General features: G+C 38.3%; 2 protein-coding genes across 2 annotated transcripts; both read left to right on the top strand.

Moving 5' to 3' along the window:
• Window positions 1-6,612, top strand: rnaset2 (ribonuclease T2; the record flags this gene model as incomplete). The annotated part of the gene is given in 10 exon segments (XM_035682553.1): window positions 1-13; window positions 1,069-1,146; window positions 1,254-1,308; window positions 3,105-3,154; window positions 3,282-3,339; window positions 3,478-3,542; window positions 4,204-4,317; window positions 4,587-4,632; window positions 4,755-4,829; window positions 5,006-6,612. Coding segments are annotated over 9 exon segments (741 nt in total). The 3' UTR covers window positions 5,213-6,612.
• Window positions 6,613-8,358: 1,746 nt separating this feature from the next.
• On the top strand, window positions 8,359-24,344 carry rps6ka2 (ribosomal protein S6 kinase, polypeptide 2). Its single transcript, XM_035652582.1, has 22 exons — window positions 8,359-8,463; window positions 11,079-11,195; window positions 12,630-12,711; window positions 13,450-13,530; window positions 13,953-14,032; window positions 14,636-14,742; window positions 14,833-14,870; window positions 15,002-15,144; window positions 15,764-15,834; window positions 16,180-16,268; window positions 16,772-16,836; window positions 18,853-18,955; window positions 19,105-19,250; window positions 19,587-19,709; window positions 20,018-20,107; window positions 20,207-20,365; window positions 20,505-20,666; window positions 20,801-20,877; window positions 21,318-21,435; window positions 21,563-21,619; window positions 21,733-21,813; window positions 22,159-24,344. The coding sequence occupies exons 1-22, from the start codon at window positions 8,359-8,361 to the stop codon at window positions 22,306-22,308; spliced, it is 2,244 nt and encodes a 747-aa protein (XP_035508475.1). The 3' UTR covers window positions 22,309-24,344.
• The last annotated feature ends 684 nt before the right edge of the window (window positions 24,345-25,028 follow it).

Here is a 25,028-nt window from a genome sequence, read left to right as displayed (position 1 = left end):
TATCCTATACAAGGTGAGACCGATTTAAACACTGCATGTATGTTTAAAGTGAAGTTGAGTTTATCGCTGTGTCATTTTAGTGGTTACGTAGCGATAATAATTGCTCTGAGTGAAGATTCAGTAGGTTAGCAGGCTAATGTTTAAGATAGTACTTGGAGCTTTTTTTTAGGCCGGTTTTCACAAGATTAGGAGCGTAGCTTTTACATTGAGTTGTTAACTGCAGAAACATGTTAACAACTTCTTCCTGACCACTGACTTCAAAGTGGCCCGTCGCTATCTTTTTGTTCACTTGAGTTACAGTTCAGTGTTTATGAGTCGTTTAAAATGTAACCATAAACATGCAAGTTGTACTTCACAGTGCGAGAGTGTTAACGTGTTATTGTCGGACACCATTTTTTCCCTCCTGCTGTTACACTGCTGTGCCAGGAAGCGACTGTTAACTGTCTCTGGCAGTGTTTTCTTGTTGTTGTATTTACACAAACAGGGGAGCAGAAAAGATCTATCCTCTCCTAATCCTAATCACTGTCAGTGTGAGAATTGGGTTATTTCTTATATCGTTGTTTCCCGTCATGCATTTCCCCCGGTGTTGGATCCATAAAGTCTGTCTTCCTAAATTATTTAGGGAACTGGCCCAGGTAATGTGTGTGCAGGAGGGACATTTCAAATATATTTCATGTCGTTGTTTGTGTATTTGTGTTAGAGACTGATGGGTTGAAGTTTATGTTGATTGCCTAATTAAGTTGTCACAGGAGTTTTTTTTATCACTATCACTTCCCCCAGTGGAAGCCACAACCTGTTTTTCTCCTTTAGTCAGTCAATGTGCTCAGGTGCCGTTTTCTTCTTTTCCTAGTGAACCAGGACAACTTGTAACATTTTTGTCATACATGGATTCATGAAAAACCACTATTTTTTTTTTCACAAATGTACTTATTCTCCACAGCCACTCTGAATGCTGTTTTAATTGTGTTGTTATGTGGATGTTTCAGGAACATGGGCTTATTCTGATGCTCAATACAGAGTTATGGCTAAAACGGGCCGTTAACTGACAAAGCTGTTATCTTCTTTCAGGTCAAACATGAGGCTCTGCGCTCCTCTCCTGCTCTGCCTGGCAGTAGCACTGTCCTCTGCTTTTGTGATTTCACCTCCGTAAGTACAGCAAAATGATATACTGTACATGTAGATGCATGTAAAAGCTCTCCTTCTCCATTTGTATGTTTAATGATGAGTCATTCTGTTTAATGTATGTGTTTCAGGCACATGTGGACCAAACTGATCTTGACCCACCACTGGCCGACCACCTTCTGTAGTGTGAGTTTCTTCCTGCGTTGTTTATTTGTTTTTCTTTAAGATTTTGACCTTTTTTAAAGATGCAATAGGACTTTTTTTTTTTTTTACAGAATCCAATCTGACGTATCACAGTTGAAGGAGACTAGTTGTAACTGATCAAATTGATTGCCATTTAGCTGCTTGAACAGAACAGCGCCATTGTTTATGTTATTAGTAAAACCTGTGCCTTTCCTACTATGACAAGTCAAAATATCTGCTGTGAAAAAGGACACGTGAAATTCTATGTGTGAGGAATCTTCTTAACTCTAGATTATTATTATTATTATTATTATTATTTTTATTTTTATTTTTTTATTATCCCTTTTACCCCAACCATGTGTTACTCACTGAACTCACTGAATCAATATAAGACGTCTGTGACAAAGAAGTTTCCTGTTGACTACACTGTCAGCAGCCTGTGGTTGACGAGTCAGGTTTCAGTTTTCACAGTCGACTCGAGCCTCGTGAGCTTTGGTGTGTTTTGTGCTTTGTGTGCATTCTTACTCCAGCATTAACCTTATATGTGTGGACCTAGCCAAATTATTATATGTATGTCTGGTTGGATCTATTCCTGCACTGGCAAAAATGAATAAAAACCCTGCACCAAAGTAGGTTAGCCATGGATTACAATGGAACCCACTGTAATCCAGTGAGAGTCAAAACACATTTCAAAAAAAGAAACGTAATCACTTACTGTTTCATGGATACTCTGTATAAGTTTAGATAAGCCTAGTTAAGTGACAAATTGAGGGCAGCGTTAGATAATAATAATCTAATGATTTTGACAAATTGTTTAACAACACTGTGTCCCATTCTGAGACAATGTTGCCCTCTTATATTGCCCATCTATGTTACCTATATACTATATCACTGAGTACTCATTGAATCCTTATACGTCACGTGATGTCAATGAGTCATGAGACAGGCTGTGTGTCAACAGTCTGGTTTGATTAGGCAGCATTCTGTTCAACACGTGAGCATGTGATTTCAACTCATGTCACGACACAAAAAACACATCCCATTTTTTTTATACTCTTACCAAACTTATCACGCTTTTTATGTTTGCTGAGAACCTTTCTGATTGAATCGTTTTGTGTCATATGCCTGGCTGTATGTCAGAAGAAGGTTTGAATTGGCAACAATGTGGTCTTGGCATACGTTTCTGTTTGGGGTGGGAATTGTTTTCTGTTCATTTGCTGGAGGTCTCATTTTGCTTTATGATTTAAACTTGGATATACCAAGAAAAAGATGCAGATCCTAAACGGCAAAGCCACAAAACTTCTGCAGTTCCCTTATTTAGTCAACAGTGTGACTCTGCACAGTGGAAAAGAGGAAGAACTTTTTTTGTTTTAGGTGGTTGGCCAATATTAAATCACTTAAAGTGATAGTTCATGTCATCAATCAAGTCTTTTATCAAGTAACACCGTCCCTAAATACTACAACATTAATAATGCCTTCAGGTTTTTTTGGTCATACAAATTAAAGAATACATATTTGATATTTAATATACAAAACAATGTATTGGCTCACAAAACGATCAATAGTAGAAATAATCATTAGTTTCAGCCTTTGTAGCTACTTTAAAAATTAGTTTTTTGTTCATTTCAATCTTTTTCTAATCTTGCGTCTTCATTAAGCTTGTGACTATATTTCAGCTCAATGAGACACTGCCAGCTGGATACTAGTGAATATTAATTACTAAACAGAATAAAGTTTTAGGTTTATGTGTTCAGATGGAATAACGGTACAATTATTTATTTTTTTAATATAAATTCCAGATGGAACACTGTCATCCCAACATTAGCTACTGGACACTGCATGGACTCTGGTATGTGTGTGTGGTTTTTAATCAGATAAGATATTACTGAACAACTACCTGTTGAATCTCTCTCTCTCTCTCTCTCTCTGGCACAAAGAAAATATCATCTAATATTGTGAATCTTTCTGCATTCCAGGCCAGATAAAGGGATTGACTGCAATTCATCGTGGCATTTCAACTCTTCTCAAATAGAGGTACAATATTGTTCAGACTAAGTGTGACAGTAGAAATGGCATTACTGACTTTTGGAAGGCAAATGAATGATTTTCTCCTCTTCTCCAGTTGGTATACTGATATATAAAACAAATCTGTTTTTGGTTGTGTGTTTTCAGGATCTGCTTCCAGACATGAAGAAGAGTTGGCCTGACTTGCTTAACCCCTCGTCTGCTGGATTCTGGTATTGTGATAATAACTACTGTATTGTATAATAGTGATCAGTGTCTCCTATTATTTACCTAGGCTGTGGCGGCCCACCACAATCTAACTTGTCCCACCACAGATTCCTTATGGAAAGAAAATATTTTTACACTTCTCTTCACAATCCGTTTTGCACCATTGCCTCAACAAAGCATCTAGAAACGATGTTGTCTGATGTGGACATGGTGAATATTGTACAAGCACAAACTAGGTAAATCAAGAGTGAACAGCAGTGAACACACCAGTTGGTGCTGATGTTATTTGGTACCACGTTGGGTTTGACTGTTTCAATCAAAACCAACATGGTTAACAACAAGCCTTGCCCACACACGACTCACGTGCTGTTGTAAAGAACAGATTTGTGAGTGAAAGAATATACTAGAAAAAAGGTAACGCAGCCTATTTTTTTCTAATATTTTCAACAGACAAATAGACCCCCGCACACCACGAGATATTGTGTGTCTTCTGCCCATGGTGAACTCCCTATTTTTGATCAGTGAAGATGTTCTATGATCTTGAAGTCAGTCATCATTAGCCAAATTGTGATGATAATTATCATGTAGTGTGTTCCTGGTGTAAATTTGTACATGATGATAGTAAAACCTCTCGCTACTTCTTTGTTTGTCTGTCTGTTTCAACAGGAAGTATGAGTGGCACAAACATGGCACATGTGCAGCCAAAGCAGATTCTCTGAATAGTCAGCATAAATACTTTGGCAAGGCACTGGAACTATACCATAAAGTGGATTTGGACAGGTACAGCACATTTTCACACATTTACACCCTCACACATGCACATACGCACGCCTCTGTCCTCAGAAACAATGTCTAGTGTCTCATCTCTTAGTACTGTCATGGTGTTCCTGCTAATCCTGTGAGCGTTTGTCTGTCCACATTTTGGTTTCAGAAACTGACTACTGTTATATACTTAAGTTACCTTTACTACTTAAGACTTTAAGTCACTCTGAATAAAAGCATTAGCACCTCAAAGCCTCAAATACAAATGTGTGTTTCTGTAATTGTAGCATCCTGAAGAAGTTTGACATCATCCCTTCAGAAAAATACTACACAGTAAGTCTATTTATATTTTAACGTCTAATTAAGGTATTTTAAAATCCCAAATATTAGTGATATGTAAGGAATAATCTGTGGCATGAGTTATTGCCTCTAACGTTTGCTATTCCCATGTGTAGTTTTCACAAATTGAAGGCGTCATTGAGAACTTCTACGGCATCAAACCTAAGATTCAGTGTGTCCATCCGTCAAAGGTATGTAAAACCTAATTTCAGTCAAATAAAAAAATCCTAATTTGCTATTTGTGTTTTGCATGCTACTTCTCAAGAATGTTTAAGTGCTTTCTTTGCGTCAGGTATAGCTGTATTTAATCTTAAATTTCAAACGTTGGCAGACATATTGTTAAATTATATGCTTTTATGTTTGACAGAATGCCGACTTCCAGATTTTGGGGCAGATTGAGATCTGTTTCAACACTGACTTCACTCTCCTGGACTGTGAGACACGGTTTAGCATGGAAACAGTGTCTAAGAGAGATTGGGACAAGCCGATGGCTGTTGACAAGGCATCTGGGTTCAGTGTGTGTGACCATGATTTGCCCGTTTACTACCCTCCACCTAAAACACATACAAACTGAAATGGAAAACGCACTAAAACCCTACTTTTACATACACTCAAAGACAAAATCTTTGTTTACCAGTCAACTGTACTGTAATTTAGCATGCACATACACACACTGACTAGCTATGTTGTTGTTTTTTTCTTCACAATGAACATCATACCTTTTTTAATGGTAATTTTTGTCAAATATAGCCTATTCATATCAGTGCAGTCGGAAAACCTTTTTTAACTGCATCAAAATTCTGGCTGTGACAGGTACTTGAAAAAATCACCTTTAAGTGCATTATTCTTTTTATATCCTATAAAAGCCATGGCACACACACACACACACACACACACACACACACACAGACTCCACTACTACTTAGGGCTTTAATGGTATTATGTCCCTTCCTGACCTTTACTAGTAGATGAATCCGATCCACAGCTCAACAGGAGGCATTATGGTGAGTTCAGGTCAGGCAGGCGGGTAGTTTAATGTGCCTGAATCTTATCGGCACATGAGTGGAGCCTTTTGTCAAATTCGCAGGCGAGTCTTCCATGTTGATTGTGAAGATGTCGAACCCTAGTGTGTACGATCTCATTCCGCTAACCATATTTTACACCACATTTTTCCACATATTTTGCAGGGGTGATTGTGTTTAGTTATCAAATAAATGCTTTTGCCACTTTTCTGATAAGTAATTAATCCAGCATATCAAGACAGCAGCTATTCTTTATGATTAAATCACTACAGAAATAATATTGGCTAACATGCATATGTTTGAGCGCTTTTGGGGCAAGGGCCATCATTTTAGCCCAACACTGCTGCTTTGCAACATCATAATTTTTCACATGTTATAAACTAGTGGTAGTAATGATTAGTAACCTGATGTCTTGTGAAGTAATAATCCACTGTTCAGTGTTGTGCTGCACGCCTGGTTAGGTCTGTGTCTGTGTTGCTGAAAGAGGGCCATTTGTCACCTCTGTGAGCTTAAAGCCAATAGTTTATACATTATGTATAGACCAGAAAGTAAATATAGTGTATGGTGTATAAAGTAAATGGTATAGTCTTTTCTGCATATTTCATTTTTAGTAGATAGGAGTTCAAAAGCTCGAGACACACCCCAAACACAATACTTTACACAAGATGTCAACTTCATTATGCATAATCTTTGCCTGTACAGATAAAATGCTTGTTTCTCAAGGATGTAGCACATATTTTGGTAAACACTATTTTACCCCCATTGATTTCTACAATGATTTGTTTTTATTGATGCTGTTTGGAATTTTTGCCATAGACAAATCAAGGCAGTTTAAGCTGAAATGTTAGTGATTCTTGTAATTACAGCTACAGTGGACAAATGCTGTGGTATGAAATCAACATTTGTACTGTAATTATTTTAAATGTCAATAAAATATTCAATGTGTAGTCAATCTGCCTCCTAGTCATCTGTGGTTATGTAACATCCAATATTGATAGTGTATCTATTGGCATTTTTGAATGATGTAATTGAAGGTGAACCTGTAAATAGAGCTTGGTGTAAATATAGAAGATGATCTGCCTGAAATTGTGGTGTCAGGATGGTTTTAAAGGGATCTTCTGTCTGTATGTCTGTCATGTAGTATATAATACAGTATGGTAATAGTACTATATTTCAGCCTGTCTGTCTATCTGTCCAGATCTACTTTGTGCGTATGAATATTAATGTCGTGATCTCCTTACATAGACCTAATCCTACCGGGACAAAGACACCAGTCCATAATCCTGAATCTCCTCCCACAACACTACTGCAGATTGACTAAACACATCTGATTACATATTCAATAGTGCTAAAATGCCCCGAAACTACGTGCCAGCTATTCTAAATGTGGTCCAAATCCGGTCAAACATGAAAAAACTGTTTGTATGAGCTCTGGTTTTAGTGACGTTCCAAGTTTGGGGATCATAGTTTGGGCGTTTGAGGTGAATTACCCTGGCTGAAGAACTTGAAACTTTATTTTAGAAAAATGACAGCTCTGGTCAGCTACGGACACATGACCCAGGTAGAGCAGCAGTCCTGATTTACCCTCTGCTTCCATCTAATAAAGCCCACCCCCCCTCTCAGTCTCTATTTCCATCTCTCTCCCTCCCTCTCTCTCTCTCCCTCTCTCCTTATGTAACACTGCAGTTCTGCAAAGCTGCTGATGTGACAGATCCAAGTACCTACACACACACACTCACACACTCACACACATGCCCTGTGATCAACCAGATCACACTGTACTCTATGTGATTGCTGCCCTTGCTTCTGTCATCATTATTGATTGTAACATTGATTGCTGTCCTCAAATTTAATTGAATTCTGATGCAATGTGACTGAATCTGAGGCACACACATTTCCACAGGGCTCTACTAACTTTACTGCTCAGGCTCTACTTTATTTTGCCATAATTTTGTATTCCGTCTGTATCCGTGTGTGTTATTGGGATGTCATGCAGGAGCAAAACAGAGGGGACAGAGGAAGAGGGAGACAGAGAGAGGTAGCTGGGTTACACCATGTGACCTCGCCAGCTGTTGCTGTATGCTGGTGGGAGAAACAGAGAGGGAGGTGAGGGGCAGTAACAGGGGAGAATAAGGGAGGGAGGGGTTGGGAGCTCGCTGGTACACAATGTGACTGGTGACAATCCCTTGTTCTGCAGAGGGAGAGGGAGGCAGCAGGGGATGAACACACACACATGCTCCGGCAGAGATGTGAAGAGGGAGCTCACACACACCTCTCCTGATTCAGCGGAACAGATTTATCCGTCACCTCTCCTCGCAGCCTCACGCAGTGAGCCTGCTGCAAAACAAGACAATCCCAAACCCGGCGGCACCTGCCCCGTCCGTCCACCCGCCTGTCTGTCTGCGTAGATTAACGGCTCTGTTACAACTCTGACTGCGTGCTTACTGGCGTTCACTGCAGCTGAGAGACGGGAGTGGGGAAACGACTGGCGGAAACCCCACCAGAGAGACGGGCAGCAAATGTGAATGATGGGAAAACTAAAAAGCGACGACTGCATTGAGGACGGGCCAATGAATAAACTGCGGGACAAATAGATAACCAGCAAAAAGAAAAGCTCCGTTTCTGCGTCTCTACCTTAGGACCTCCTGCAGGGAGATGTTCATCATTATGGGATAGATGCACAGGTCTGCCCGTTGCCATGGATACAAGCACGCGAAAATTCACAGTGCGGAGATGGTTTTCTATCTACCTGAAGAACAAGGCAGCGAGGAACAAGAACACCACTGGCTTCTGTCAACTAGAGGTGAGTCAAGCTGTTTAGACACACACCCAGGCACAGTACAAACTTACATCAACTAAAGATTGGTACATGTGTGTGTGGATCTGTATGTGCTGGAAGGGGAGGTGGAGGGACTGCATCACAGTTGCACAATGTGAGTTTGTATGAATATGAAGGCCAAAACAAAACAAAAACAGCCGTCTCACATCAACAGTAAATGAGCGTGTGTGTGAAGAGTCCCATGGGAATGGGTGTGGGAAGAATGCGTGTTATTTGGTTTGTTGTGGAGGGCTCCAGGAGTCATTGCAGCATCATTACAGCTGTTGCTCTGTCTGTCTGTCAGGAATCCAGAAAACAGAGGGGCAGAGAGACACTGTGTTTTGACTTAAGAGAGTGAGAGAGAGAGACAGGCTACATGGAAATACAATCTGACAGACAGAAACGCTAACAGGCAAACAAGCAGCCAGGCAGGCAGGTTGATAGATAAATGGATACAGACAGATTGATTCAGTGGAGGGCCACAGCAGTGGTGGTCTATTTATAGCCCAAACAAATCAGCGGGGAAGAGAGAGAGAGGCACTGTGCTGTTTGCAGTACCTGTATCTACCTGTATGTTTGAGATATAAATAGAAATGAAGTCCCCCCTCCCCATCCTGTGGCCTTTGTTGTTGTGATTGCTGATGAATTAGCTTGACAGGTCTATCTACCTGTTTGTGTGACAGTTAGTCTTTCTGGCTGTCTGTGTTTACCTGTTTGGCTGACTCTCCAATGCATGATGCCTTGAATGCTCCATGTGGGGAATTCCTGCTTTTTACATCCCTCCCCTTCATGGGAAGGTTAGAGTTCACGATCCTGCAACCTTGAACCTGTTTCCTTCTGGTTGATGAGGCGTCACTCCTGCTGCTCTGTTTTAAAAATAAAACAGCAATGAATCACAGAAGGCAAACTGCTCGCACTACTCTCTATAGGCTGAAACTTTGCAGCTTGTTACACTTCAAGCCACACCCCAATCAGTCAAAACTAAATTATAATAGCTTTGATTCTTCTGTTATAGTTTGCAAAGAGCTTGTGTTAGACTCAATGTGCAAACCCTAACTCACACACTCAGTGCTTAGAATATAACCATCTCATATTAACACAAATGCTGTTTACACTAATACACTATATGCATGTTGTAATACCTGATTTACATAATGTAGTGACTCTAATTTGGTACACATACTAGAATTTGAATTTGAAATTATTTTGCGCATTTGCACAAACTCTGCTGTGAAAATTGTAGTAAGATATTGTGGTTGAAAATCCATTGAGATCATTGACTATTTCATGTGGGGTGTGGATCTGCACTAGGTTTGCTTAGTTTTACACTTCCTTTAGTATCTAAAACCTCTATGTTTGTAATTATCTCCATTACTGAGGACTGGCAAGAGAGAAAGATAATTTCACTTGTTGCAATATGAATCTATTTACATTTTATGGCATTTCTAGAAGAAAAAGTTACAAGTGAAACTGCTCCGAAAAACAATTGGAGTTATCATCCCTGTTCTTGTTTAAATAAAAATAAATAAAAAATTCTGAATTTGAGATCTGATAACTTGCTTTGCTGCATTCTTTTGATGAGGGTAAACTGTAACAGGAACCATATTTGCTGTGTTATTCACAGAGTCAATAACACTCACCACAGAGACGGCATCAAAGAACTTCCTGTTTTAGCAGGAACAGATGTGACAGTTTGATTATTTTTAGCTTCATTTAGACTTTCAGTCTTAGAAGTAATTAGTTATTATTACTTAGAAATTAGTCTAATTGCAAATAGAGGGATAGGGATCTCATATCATTATAGAAACATTGTATATTGGATTGATTTAGCCACCCAAAATAGACTAGAAAGTACATTTAGCTTGTAAAATATCTCATAAATCGCACAGTATAGTATGTATGCAACATGGACATGACAACAGTATTAACCCCCAATTTTCTGCATTTTTTCAACCATGCCAAGCTGCACTTGAATGTCTCAGTGCCTCCTCCCTGAGAAACAAAAACCTCAGGGAAGGCCTGATCACAACAGTTCTGAAAAAATAAGTAAACTCATGAAAGATATCAAAAGAAAATATAATTTACAACCATTACTGTTCAAGATTTACTAACATTTAAGTACATCTATACTAACTAGTATTTCATACTTGATTGAAAGTGGGGTGTAAAGCTTAACTTCCAAATGACACTGACATCTTTACAGAATTACAGTATGTTGCCACACTGACCAATCTCAGTAATGCCTCAGATTGGTAGTTGATCATTTGCCTCATTAAGCAGACTGAATAGGCTGAAAAAAGGAAGCTTACACTATGCATCACTGCCCATGACCTCAGCCCATACCTTCCCAGCACTAACATAATGGTTCATAAATAACCACCTGTGTCTGTGCGCATGTATTAATGAGATTTATGTATTTATTATTTGTTTATTTTATCTATATGGATGTTACTTGAACAATATTTCACAACTGCTGAGACGCTGTAAAATATATTTCATCACGTTTAAGACAGGTGTTACTCCTTATCTCCTCAGTTGTTTTTGGCTTTTCAGTTTTTCTCTCTTTGTTTATAACATGATGTCTGTCTCTCTTTCCTCAGGATGACAGTATACTTAAGGAGATTGACATCAGCCACCATGTTAAGGAGGGTTGTGAGAAAGCAGACCCCTCTCAGTTCCAACTGCTTAAAGTACTGGGACAGGGCTCCTATGGAAAGGTACAGGATACACATTTTAACCATAACCTCTGAGACCTGAATAGTTCAAACCACAACTCATATAATGGGAATTTGAGAGAAAACAGGTTCTCTCAAATCCATTGGCTCAGAATACTGGGACAGGAAGAGAAAGACAGGAGATCAGTGTTGACACCACCAGCCAAAAGATAATCCCTCACAGTAGGTCCACCCTAGGCGGACTACTATGGCTCACCCAGTAGGTGATTACTTAGGTTAGGTGGCTTCAGCTGTACTACACGTTTATAGCATTAACGCCACTTGGACTGAGTGTAAAAATGTGACTACAGTTCTACCCGAATATCTGGACTTCACACATACACAGCGCCAAAGTGTGTGTGCACACTCATTCAGAGACAATGGGCATTCATCAGGGCTCTGTTTGGGACAGTCAGATTTTGTAGATTATTTCTAGATGAGCAGAATGTCAACTCATGCCACAGGTCAGTATGTTCATTTAAATCAGTGAAGGCCTGCTGAATTGTCAGTGTCACTGTAGATTAGAGGTCTGCACTGGGCACACATGAAACCACAGCAGATGTTAGCCACAGGCAGGCACATGAGGTCACAGCTGGCCTGGTTAGCATGTTTGCATAGCTAGCTATATATTTAAATATATATATAGGCTCAATTAGCATTCGACAACCAGGTGTATATCATAGCTGTTTTCTGTCTCACAGTGGAACACCATTGTCATTAAAAACTGTAATGATAACTGGCTCTAACAGTAGCACACTGTGAAAATGCAGTGCCTGCATATAGATGCTGCATTCAAAAACGTATGTAAAATAATGTATTAAGCTATATTTACTTACTGTATTGAAAAAACTGTTTATGCAGCGTTTTACTATTATATATGATGTTTTTGGATTAATATTAACGTACTGGTGCGTGCATGAGTTTTACTGCTATAGATGTTTTAACTGTATGCATTGTTTGTTGTGGGTTTTAAGTGCTTTAATTAGCTTTAGAAGTACTAGATTTTTCTCACCCCATAAAAGAACACTTAACCTATCAGTTTTTAAAAAATACCTGTTATAAATTTTGGAGATACATGAAACGTTGTAATGTGTAAAGTAACTAGTAAGTAAAGCTGTCAGACAAAAGTAAAGCTGTAAAAAGTACAATATTTGCCTCTGAGATGTAATGGAGCCTATAAAGTTGCAAAAATGGAAATATTCAAGTAAAGTACAAGTACCTTCAATTTCTACTAATATGTACTTACTTACCTTCCAGCACTGATTAGCAACACCTGAATGGCATGAGTATTAATATTCTACTTGTGTTTTAATGTTTAACTAATGCTGCTATAAAGGGTCTTTTGAAATGTTAAGGTAGTGTTTTCAATTGTCACAAACATTTTATTACAAAATAGTCTGTGACGATGACAGTGATGAATGATGGTGATGCTTCCAGGTGTTTCTGGTGAGGAAGATCAGAGGACTGGACAGAGGACAGCTGTATGCCATGAAGGTCCTGAAGAAAGCCACACTGAAAGGTACAAATGAGAAGCTCAAATGTTATATTTAAAATATCTTTTTATAGTGCCACAAATGGCTCATGCAGCTATTTGACAAAAAAAGAACAAACTATATTTTTGGAGGGAAAGTTTAAAGATAAAAGAAAATATAACAAAACAAACAGCAAAAGTGTCTGTTGAGGATGTTTTTCTTGTGATGTTAATGTACTTGCAAGTTCAAGTAGTACTCAGATGCAATAACATCTTTGTTCTTTATTGGGTGCTGACTGGTTATTTGTTAAGACTACTGTGGGTCGTGCACAAGAATGAAAAGAGATGAATGTCATAGTTCTTAGAGTGGCCTACATTGGGGTAAAACAGGTTAGTTTGTACTTTTGATGCAGATAAACTGTTTTGAGACGAATAGGATTATTGTAAATGAGGATGTACTGTAAAAGCAGGTTGAGATGTCATGTGCTGATTTACTGTCTTTGTACAAGGCTTAATCCTCTTAACCTGCACCCCTGGAATTTAAATAGTTATGCTCTCATCCTGTCAAGGAGACAGATGCTGCAATAGTACTGTTATTGTAGTTTCCACTGCACTATAGACCCACAGCAACATAGGATAGGTCTAATTCAATTGACATTTTTCAATCTGGTAAATGCAGTTTCAATCTACAGAAAACCTACTCATTTTATTAGAGGCTTGTGGTAATTTATCTGCACGCAGATATAAATAACTGAACATTATGTTCTTGCCCCACTATCTCCTCAGTCCGGGATCGCGTGCGGTCTAAGATGGAAAGAGACATTCTGGCAGAAGTGAACCATCCCTTTATAGTTAAACTGCACTATGGTAAGTCTGACTGTCTGATTTGAATAAGCTATCTTTCTCTGAAATTACACTTTATTCCCATTTATAACAAACAAGATCCTCTTTTCTGAGAGAAAAGCAAGAAAAGGAGGAAGGAAGGAACTTTTTTTTTTTAAATGTAGCGACTGAGTGCCATTATTTCATTTCAGAAGAAACTGGGAGTTGTGACACCTAAACACTTTTTTAGAGAAAGTAAAAATTAGTTTGGATTGAGGATTGAATACAACAAGATGAGGAAAAAAAAGAGAATAGTCCATGCACCACAATAGTCCATGGGTTAAATTCTGTGATGTTGCTGATTTCGTCCCACACCTGCCCTGCTGAGGCTGCATGTGCACGACGTATACCTTTTGTTCTTTAAATACATCCTGTGTGTGTGTGTGTGTGTGTATGTGTGTGTGTAGCCTTCCAGACAGAGGGAAAGCTCTATCTGATCCTAGACTTCCTCCGAGGAGGAGACCTTTTCACTCGTCTGTCAAAGGAGGTAGGTTTGCTCCTGATAGGCTCTCTGGCTTGTTCCCCATTTCCACTAAAAGAATTAAAAGCCTTTACTTTTCAATCTTATGGGCTATTCTGTATAAACTGATACAGAATCACCAAGAGTGAATATACCTGCCATCATTCTCCTTGTGAATGCTGTGTTGATGTGACCTTCCCCTCTGTTACTGTCATACTGATGCATCATGAGAAATGGTTGGTTTGTTTTTCCATTAAGACCCACAAGTCTAAAGCAATCACTGTTTTTGCTGCAGTGGGACGCTAATTTTGTCTGTTGTACTGCGGTTTTCCCAACACAGACTATTCTTCTAGAGTGAAGAAAGAACAAACAACAAATGAATGAGAGAAAGAAAGAGTAGTTTTCTTTACTGTTATAAGAGGAATGGAAAAAGTGCATCTTAATGTCACCAAGAGACCCTTACCACATTTAAGACGTTTGACTTAGAGAGTTAGATGCCAACATTTATATGTTAGTAATATAATTTACTGTTTTATGATATTTTTTACATGCTCATGTTTGTATTCAGTTCCTTTTTTATCTTTCTTTGTTTAGTCTTTTTAATCTCATCTATCTCTCTATCTGTTCTAGGTAATGTTTACAGAAGAGGATGTGAAGTTTTACCTCGCAGAGTTGGCCCTGGCCTTGGACCATCTACACAGTCTGGGGATTATCTACAGGGACCTCAAACCTGAAAAGTAAAGGCTCATAAAGGCACCCTTTTTGTATCCATTTCTTTTACAAAATGATTTTTTAAAACAGATTTTAATGTTCGTGTTCTCCAACAGTATTCTTCTGGATGAAGAAGGGCACATTAAGATAACTGGTCAGTGCTTCCAACGGCAAACAATTCTGTCTTTCAATTTTATGTCTTTCTATTCATCTTTTACTTAAGTATTTCTGCTTCCCTTGTCCCCACTCCCCTTGTCTGTCTCTCTCTCTGCTTCTCTGTTTCAGACTTTGGACTGAGTAAGGAGGCCATCGACCATGATAAAAGAGCATATTCTTTCTGTGGAACAATAGAGTACATGGCTCCAGAGGTAGTAAACAGGAGAGGGCATACACAAAGTGCTGACTGGTGGTCTTTTGGGGTACTTATGGTAAGAACTGTTTAATCTTAAAACAGTATTTTATTTTGGTAGCCTATTTTCAGTTTTTATTTGAGCCTGTGATCTTTACTCTGAGTACATAGTCACTTTTTCTACTGACTTGCAAGTTTTGTCTGATCATGCTGTCAAAAGCAGCAGGTCTGATTTTACTATATCTTATGAGCCAAGACTCAGCTCTTGTCTAATGTGCTAGTGTACCGGTTTCTTAATTTGGCTTTCTTCTGGCAGTAAAGCTGCTCAATTACCGTATCTGGCAGATTAGGTCCCATCACTTTCAGTAATCGTGCATCTGTTGGATTCAGCTTGTTTTGTTAGGCTGGTGGCTTATTTTACTAATACTGAAAAGGAGGTTAACATTCACTGACAGCTTGCAGCTACATCAGGGCACCAGGGAAGAGTGCTACCCCTATGTGCCTTTGTCTAGTATTATGAATATACAACTATTAAAACTAACAAATAGCTGAGCCTTTACAAATTATCTATTGAATTTTTCCTTTTTCTAACTTATGAAACTTGCAATGAGTGTAAAAGTACAAAACAATCCATCCACGTCTACCCTTTAATTGGCCAGCTGCCTTGTGTTCTGAAAATGTTATCATCTGTTTTGCAGTTTGAGATGTTGACAGGATCATTACCATTCCAAGGAAAAGATCGTAAGGAAACAATGGCGCTTATTCTAAAGTAAGAACAATTCACACTGTTACCATTCAGTGGTTCTTAAAGCCTTTTATGAATGACCAACTCCTAATGATTTGGGTTTAGATTTTTATATACTATTATAGATCATTTGTTTAACAATGTTGTTATTGTTTTCTTGTGGTACTGATGTTTAATTAGTGTGTTGTTCTTAGTGTGGTGTACATGTGATTTTCTTCATATACATGTACAGGATGTTACTAAACTGCTTTTATGAACCTTAAATGATCAATCTCAGGATATCCCACTATATTCTTACTTACTTAATGTATCAAGACATTACCAAACATATGTGCGTGCATAAACCTGCTTCTTGTCTTGTCTGCGCAGGGCAAAGTTGGGAATGCCACAGTTCCTCAGTCCTGAAGTGCAGAGTTTATTAAGAGCACTCTTCAAGAGGAACCCCGCTAATCGACTAGGTATTGTATACATGAACCTTGGAAACTAATAATGAATAATCGCTCTACATTTTTTTGCTGTTTTTGATTACCAATTTTTGAGGTAAGTTCTTACGTGGTGGGACGCAAAATGTAAGGGACAATAAGGCTACAGATGATAGTAGCAACCTAAATGAAATCAATAATTTTGAACACTTTGCAAAAAAAGTTAAGTCAGTTAACATGAGACACGTTACACATACGGACCTTGGGAGCTAATGCTATTAAACCTCATCCTGATGACAACTTCTACAGTCTTCCTACAGTATGCCAATAAAGATAAGCCAATCATATTGAGTCCATTGGAAATCTGAAAGGTGCTCATACTAAATAAATTACTTAATAAATACTACTTAATAAATACTTAATCAAAACTGAATGACTGAATGTATTCATGCTCTTTGTATGTTTGTATTTATGTTTGCCTAATCGATGTGAGCAAAGACATAATTCTCTCAATTTGTCTCAATCTGTGTGACTGACAGGTGCAGGACCAGATGGAGTGGAAGAAATAAAAAGACATCGCTTTTTTGCATCAATAGACTGGAATGTAAGTGCAATTTATGAAGAATATTTTGTAGTCTGCATCATTTTAAGATATCCAATACTGTTTTTCCTTTAAGAAAGGACACTATTTACAAGGCTACTTTTAACTTGGTTTGAAAGTATATAAGCTACAGTTGTGGAAAGATCTGTCCTACTAACAACCACTACACCTACTGTATATTAGTTTTATGGCCACAGTTGCTTCATGTTAGGGTGAAGAATTTTTTTTTCTTTTTTCCAGACATTTTTTTCTTTAACATGTGACAAATGTCAAATACTGTCATATACTGGTTTACTGAAAGTGGTACTTCTGATATTCAGTATTCAGATAAGTGACCTGAGTTAAATTTAACATTTATTCTAAGAACAACATTGAATCACATTGTGGTGACTATAGTTCCTGTATCCTGTCATCAAAACCATGCAGCTGTTCATCCACTTCCTCAAGAGTTGCCCACAATCATGAATCATTAAGCATCCTTAGTAGATTTGGCAAAGTGGCAAAATCCCCAACTTCCCTTTCTGCATGCCATGCCCAACTTTACTGTAATTAATCCTCTATCTATAATAATTTTTCCCCCAGAAAGTTTGCTCATGTGCAAATGTTTTGGCCACAGACATTATCTGCACCAATCTAACCTTGACATCCACCCCGTCTCGTCAGGACCCAATGTTTCTATTCAAGTAGCTTGTCAAACACCACTGAATCATGCTCTGAAACATTTGTTTCTGAAAGCTATTCTTGCAGCCCCTATGTCAGTAACATTCATGCTGCAGAAGCTTTTGACTGTAAAATACCAAACATAGAAGTACATCAGAGTATGTGCCAATTGTAGCTTTATCAAACTTAGACGTACACACCAGAAAGACTTTGCTCGAGTTACAGACAGAGGTTTTGTTCTCTAGAGAAGTCAGAAATCTCAGCAAAGTAATCACTTTTATTGATTGAACAAAATCTTTCAAAGCACTCGTGGTCACACTGTTGCACCATTCCCTTTTTATCAGAGATGTTTAGAAGGTTTGTGACACTTGTTTATCTGCTGTTGTGAGTAGTGACGCTCTCATTTCTAACAAAATCCACTATTATCTGCTTTGCATGCCCACTAATCTCTGCCCTTGCCACTGGCTTTCACTGTTACTCCTCACTACATTACTACCTTCTCGCCCCTGCCAAACATCACATTTTCCCATTTACAGATGGTGTTGCTGGCTTGATGCAACAAGCTATCAATAAGAGGCTTAAGTTCTCTTTCACACTATGCTAATTAAATCACTGTGCTCTACCAGGCAGAGTAATTTCCTCTGTTGTCTATCAGAATGTTGTTTGACTTTTTCTCTGTGATCCTCCAATCTTTTATCAATATTTCAATCTTTGAGGAATTTCTCTCAAAAGACAACTCACAAAATCTGCATCTCAGCTTCACAAAGAATACAAATTACAAAGTGTGTATTACTGGTAACAGTCTCACCATAAATTAAAAAAAACCCTGCCAGACTGTTCACAGCAGGCAACGACTGACATTGTAATGGTGACATCTGCAGGAAATACCCAGTAATACACTTAAGTAAATGAACATACAGTGGACACGCACTCTGTGTACTGTTATACAGTGGGCATACAAGGGTTTTCACCTGACATCACATGACATTACATATCATAGAGGTGTCCTTCTTTGTCACTATCTATAAAATGAGAGTTTTTCATTGAGGCCAAACATTATTTTCCTATCTAATTTGGATATTTGCATTCTTTATTTCATTCTCTTCTTTTATAATTTGCTAAATTCAATTTAAATCTGGCTGTGTCATTGCTGACTTTCCATTCAACCTTGCATCAGTATGGGATTAGTTTGGTAGAAAAGTGGGCTCGCAGCCACTGAGCCCATTATTCATTCTGGATTCAGTGATTATTAAAACCAACAGCAGTTTAATGGAAAGAAAGCAACATGTTGTGCACCAGAGCTTTAACCAGCTGTCGTGTGATGATGCTGATATCGATCATTGTTGTTGTTTTCTGTAGAAGTTGTACAGGAAGGAGATGAGACCTCCATTCAAACCCACAGTTGGAAGACCTGAAGACACTTTCCATTTTGACCCTGAGTTCACCTCCAGAACACCCACTGGTAACTAAAACATACAACAACACACACCGGCGTGGTGGTACGATGCATTTGGACTAGATGAGAAATATTATTATGACTTTAATTTGATTAGAAATCACTGTAAAGTACCATGAACACATGTTTGTATCTGTGTGTCTTTGCCTATCCAGATTCTCCCGGCATCCCTCCCAGTGCGAACACACACCAGTTGTTTCGTGGTTTCAGCTTTGTTGCGACTAATCAAAGTCAGGAGCCTACTGTTGCTACGGTAGCGCCTTCTCGTCAAGAGGTGAACAACATAAACCCCATTGCGCAGGTATGTGTATATGTCTTTAAGAAAAACAACTCATGCCCTAACTCCATGTCTAAATAAATCATACACTTGCACACTGATTGGATAACAAATCACTGAATTAATCAGTGTTATGAGTTAAATGACAGATAAACAGACTGATTAATTAAGAGACTGGCTATTTAATTATGCTGACCTTTCTCAACATTCCCCCCATAAATCACGGCCAACTGTATTACTACAGCCACTGACGGCTGGACAGAGCAAATATTCTCTCACCTAATATATGACTCTGACACGTTTGACTATGACAGATGTATGAAATATAATACAAAAGTGTGTGTCATGTGTTCCCTGCAGCATCTCCGTGGTGATGTGGCCTTCAGTGATGTTTATGAGCTTAAGGAGGAAGTTGGACAGACAGCGAGTTCTGTCTGCAAAAGATGTCTGCACAGAGTCACTGCTGTGGAGTATTCAGTGAAGGTAGTGGACAGTAAACCTTTACGAGAACTCATTTACATATACAACAACATTATAATATATATATGTAGTATCTCTAAATATATGTAAAAAGCATTTACATTTTTTTCATTGTATTTCATAGCATCCACAGTGTAACTCCAAATCAAAACAAAATGTAGTAATTACATATGCATAAGGTGGATGAGTTTTGCATTTTGGGAAGGGATGCACCCAAGCTTTATGCATCCTGGCCATGTATATATGGCGTTTTAGAAGTTGCAATAGTGTGTCTTTCTCAACATAACATGTGTGTTTTGTGTTTGTGTCAGATTGTTGAAAGAGCGAAGAAGGATCCATCAGAAGAGATTGAGATTCTGTTGAGATACGGACAGCATCCAAACATTATTACCCTGAAGGATGTAAGTGTAACACAGAAAAAAAATCTTAACATGACAAGCAGAACTTCTTCAGCCTCTTTATAATAGTTTTAATAAGCCATGTGTGTGTTTTACTATCAGGTTTTTGATGACGGCCAGTCCGTGTTCCTGGTTCAGGATTTACTGAGAGGAGACGAGCTGTTGGACAGAGCTCTGACGGTGCCAAACTTTACAGAGAGAGATGCGTCAGACATCATCTGCACACTGACCAAGACTGTAGAATATTTACACTCACAAGGGGTAAGACGGAGGGACAGAAAACCTAACATAAGACGTCTTCTTATCACTATACTTGAATGTCAACAGTTAAACTAATAATTAATGTTAACTTGCTAATCATATGTGTGTTTTTGTCCGTGTGTGTCTTTCCCATTTTCAGGTCGTGCATCGAGACCTGAAGCCCAGTAACATTCGCTATGCTGATGACAGTGGAGTCCCAGAATGCATCAGGATATGTGATTTTGGTTTTGCCAAACAGCTCAGGGCTGAGAATGGCTTATTGATGACCCCTTGTTACACAGCTACATTCATGGCTCCTGAGGTAATGCTATCAAAAATACATTTAAAGATAATGAATGACAGAAACCAATCCCATCATGCACTCTATTGAAGTGACTGATGTGTTTGTGTGTGTGTGTGTGTCTGTGTGTGTGTCTGTGTGTTGTGTTTGTGCAGGTTCTGAAGAAGCAGGGTTATGATGCAGCCTGTGACATCTGGAGCTTGGGGATCCTCCTCTACACCATAATAGCTGGGTCAGTTTAAAGTTTAAATGCATTTATAACTACCAACGCTGACAGACTATAGACTATAGTACTACAGACTATAGTTTAGCTTTCTGCTTCTACCTTCTGTAAAGGTGTAAACTGCATGGTATGTTTCCATTTCTGGCAAACGCTCCCCCTGCTGCTTTAAACAGGATGTTTTCTAAATGAACTCCCCTGGTGAAATAACAGTGAAGACAATAAAAGACAATGTTATTATACCCATGTGAAAATCAAAGGTTATTGCTTTTTATACTCTCTACAGTGGGTTTTATTGTCTCTAGATTCTATAAAGTCAGAGGATTTAATTTATCAAGTGGTTTGTCTCAACCAGTTTTTAGATGGCTCTCTATGGTCTGCCTCGTTCTCGGTTATTGTAATTCACCCAACCTTTGAATTGCTCTCTGTAAATTTTTATTTTTATTGGCCAGTTTCAGTCCGTTTGCCAGCAGCTCTGAGGACACAGCAGAGGAAATTCTGGCTCAAATCGGCTGCGGGAAATTCGTTATCACAGGAGGGAACTGGGACCTGGTATCAGACACTGCCAAGGTAAAATTACATTTTGGGTGGGGGGGAATAGATACAGATAAAGTGGTTGTGTTTTTGACATCATGGCTTGTCTAAATAAACTATACTATACTAATATCACCTGTGTATGTTTACATATGTTAAACAGGACATTGTGATCAAGATGCTCCATGTGGACCCTCACCAGCGCCTGACTGCCCCCCAGGTACTATTACACAGTATACTGTATGTTAGCTTGCTTTATTGTTTATATGTCACCATTAGGACCAGTTTTTGAAAAATACATTTTGAAATAATTTTTGCTGCGATGCCTTCCAGGTTCTCCGTCACCCCTGGATTGTGGACAGAGACCAGCTCTCTGACAGAGCTCTCACCAGACAAGATGCACTCACTGTCAAGGTCAGACCTGCGTGCATTATCAGAATATCAGACAAATACAGGTGGTTCATAAAAACAATTAGCATTGCAGCTAGCAAGATTTTTTGTCTTATGCTGTTCACTGAGTGAAGCCTCAATGGGTGATCTCTTTTAAAAAAAAAATGTTAGGATATATTTGGATTTAAAACAGAGTTAATGTCAGCGTCAGTAAAATTTACTACAATGCAAAACAATGTGTTATTGTTTTGTAATGTGTTTTTCTGTCTGTCCATCGGGTGGCGCTGTCTGTCACTTATTTAGTTGTTAGTAATATGTACATAGGCTAGCATTAATATGATGTGACATGGTCTCCTTCTATTCCACTAGGGGGCATTGTCTGCCACCTACTCTGCTCTGAGGCGCTGTGCTCCTGCTCCGGTCCTGGAGCCTGTTCAGTCCTCCAGCCTGGCCCAGCGGCGAGAAATGAAGAAGCTGGGGAATCCCAAAGTTAACTGTGACCCTAGAGAAAAGGAGTAGCCTCAACAATCTGAGTGGAACTCAAAAGAAATTAAACTTAGCCCCACATAATCAAAGAAGATGTACTTGAAAGCACAAACCTTGTTATAAAGTGTTTGGAGGCCTATAAAATGAATGTAGCAGACCAAAAAAGACCTTTACAGAAGAGACAAAGTTTAATTAACTATAACAATAAAACATATATAACAGTCCGCTAGTGCTGGCACCAGGATTAGCTTCACTTCACTCAATTCAAATTAAACCCTATGTGATACAACATTCATCATCTGCACCTGTAGATAAAATGTGACCTTAAAACTGATTGAAACCCAGTGGCTTGAAGAAGTCGATTAATATGACCCTAAAATTAATCATTCTGATCACAGAGGGCTTCACTCAAACACACAGTCATGTGGGGATTATAAACTTAGTCTGAAAGTTGCCCTTGATTTTAATTGAAAAAACAATTATCTAAATGTTATTCTCGGACAACATTTGTCATAGTTTGGCCAATGCTATACATTTGCAAGGAACTGAACTGATCTGACATTCAGAGCAAACACATGGACGTTTACTTTGTTTGGGTCATGAATGTCAGAATACACTTAGAGCTTTAGTGCAATGTAAACTGTCAAATTGCTACCTGCCTTGATTAGTATCTATAGTAGCTCCAGTGGCTGAAAGTGGGACCAATTAATCTGGTCACCAGAACCTAAAAAACACAGTATTCAGTGCCACAAACAACATGCCAAGTAGTGAGTTTAATTTAGCTTTCATATTCATGGCCAGCCATAACAATACCGTCTTACATAATCATTACTCTAATATCTGTCTAACATGAGATCTACATTAGAATAACATCTATTTGAATGAGACACTGTCATTCAGATATTTTTCCAATCAATCTTCTACAGTGTTATGCATGTTAAAAATGTAAATATCCTACCAAAGGGAATTATTACTTAAGTTAACAATGCCATTGAAGTCTTATTGTTCATAATATGCTTAATAATTTTACTGTATATATTTCTGTCTTCCATAAATGCAGCCTTTGACTCTTATGAAATTTATTGTTAACCATGTCACTACTGCACTTCCCAGATTAGATGGAACAGTGATATATGAAGGTGTTTTGTTGAACGTAGTTTGTTGTGTTTTTTCATAACATATTCAAAATGTTATTTGGCTTAAGAGTAGACACAAATGCAGGATAAAACCATCATATTGGTCTGTGGTAAATGTCACACTCATAGCAAAACTCTGCAGCCTATACTACTTTGTATTATTAACTCTGCGTTCAGTGTGATGGTTCATATTTCTGTGTGTGTTTGAGTGTGTCATGTCGCTGCCAGTAGGCTTCTGTTTGCTGTTAGTGTCTGAAAGCCAAATTATTTGGGTACCACTGTGTCAGAGAATTGTACATACTGTCTATTGCTGCTGCCCTGATTGTATCTAATAATAAGTTGTACAATCACAAATACGAGGTAAGACTGAACAGGGTGCAGAAATGAGTAGCGCACTTTGTGTTGTGCAATTTACCAGTAGGAATGTAGATTATGATGCTCCACAATTAATAAACATACTTACTGGTCTGAGGTAAAACAAAACATGTAGTGATGTGTAACTAATAAGCACTGTAGCAGAGATACACTAATTCTGTACATTATGTTTGCTGAGACTGTATGTCTTGTGATGCATTGCACATCTGTGCACATCTGTAAGAGGTGGAGCTTGAATTGATGCAACTATGAGTATGCAGATAAGGTTGTAGATATTGTGTCGCACAACCAGGAGTTTGAGGTAAAGTTGTAAATATTGTTTACTAATTTAGATTGTACATACTGTCATGCAAAACCACCAATAAAGAGGTTTGATTGTATATATATATATAGTGTTGTACAACTATTGGCAAGCAGTAAGACTGTATATATTGTGTTTGCAGATACATTGCGATTGTACATATTATATTGTGTTGTGCATCCATTGCTCAGAGTGTACATACTGTCTATACCTGGCCAATCACTGAAGTTGTTGGCTAGAATGCCAAAGTTTTACAAATAAAGCAAAAGAACGAAAATGTGTTTTTGAAAATCTTGTTTTAGTCCTGGCATGCGTGTATTTTATTCATTTAACCTGGGAGTTCTTACCACAGGATCAACAAAGTGTATCACAGGAAATAAACTTACCTTCCTAGATATCAATAGGTCTGTTTCATAGAACATATTTTGACTTGTCATTGTAGAAAAATTACAAGTGTAGCATTAATGATGGCTCTGTTCGATTCAATTATCAGCCAGCACAATACCAGTACCCTACAACTGAAGAAGCTAAATGGAATTCAGCCCATCATTAAATGTATTATTTAGACCAATTCTTTTCCTATTATAAGTCAAAATGTGAAAAGATATATAAGTACAGTGCAATATTCAACATTACATGACAATAATCAAATGTTGGCCCCGAATAGCTGCTGCACAATTTTTTCTTCATTTGACTTAAATTTAAAAGCAAGAACTGTGCTTATAAGATGTAATCAAGGCTTTTTAAGTAAAAGGAGCTCAAGACAGGTACAGATTAGACAAATATATGTAATATATAAAATACTTACATATGACAAACTAATTCATCTTTATACAGTAATACTGCAATATGAAACCCTTGTGCTTGATATTCAAATAAATGTGAAAGGTTTTCTAAGATTTCACCTCCCTTGCATCACAATATGGAAAAATCTGTCACAT

This window comes from Morone saxatilis, unplaced genomic scaffold (genome assembly GCF_004916995.1).
Source record: "Morone saxatilis isolate NCDOM2014 unplaced genomic scaffold, NCSU_SB_2.0 Contig11, whole genome shotgun sequence".
Taxonomy (NCBI): domain Eukaryota; kingdom Metazoa; phylum Chordata; class Actinopteri; family Moronidae; genus Morone; species Morone saxatilis.
This window is presented reverse-complemented; position numbering and strand designations above follow the sequence as displayed.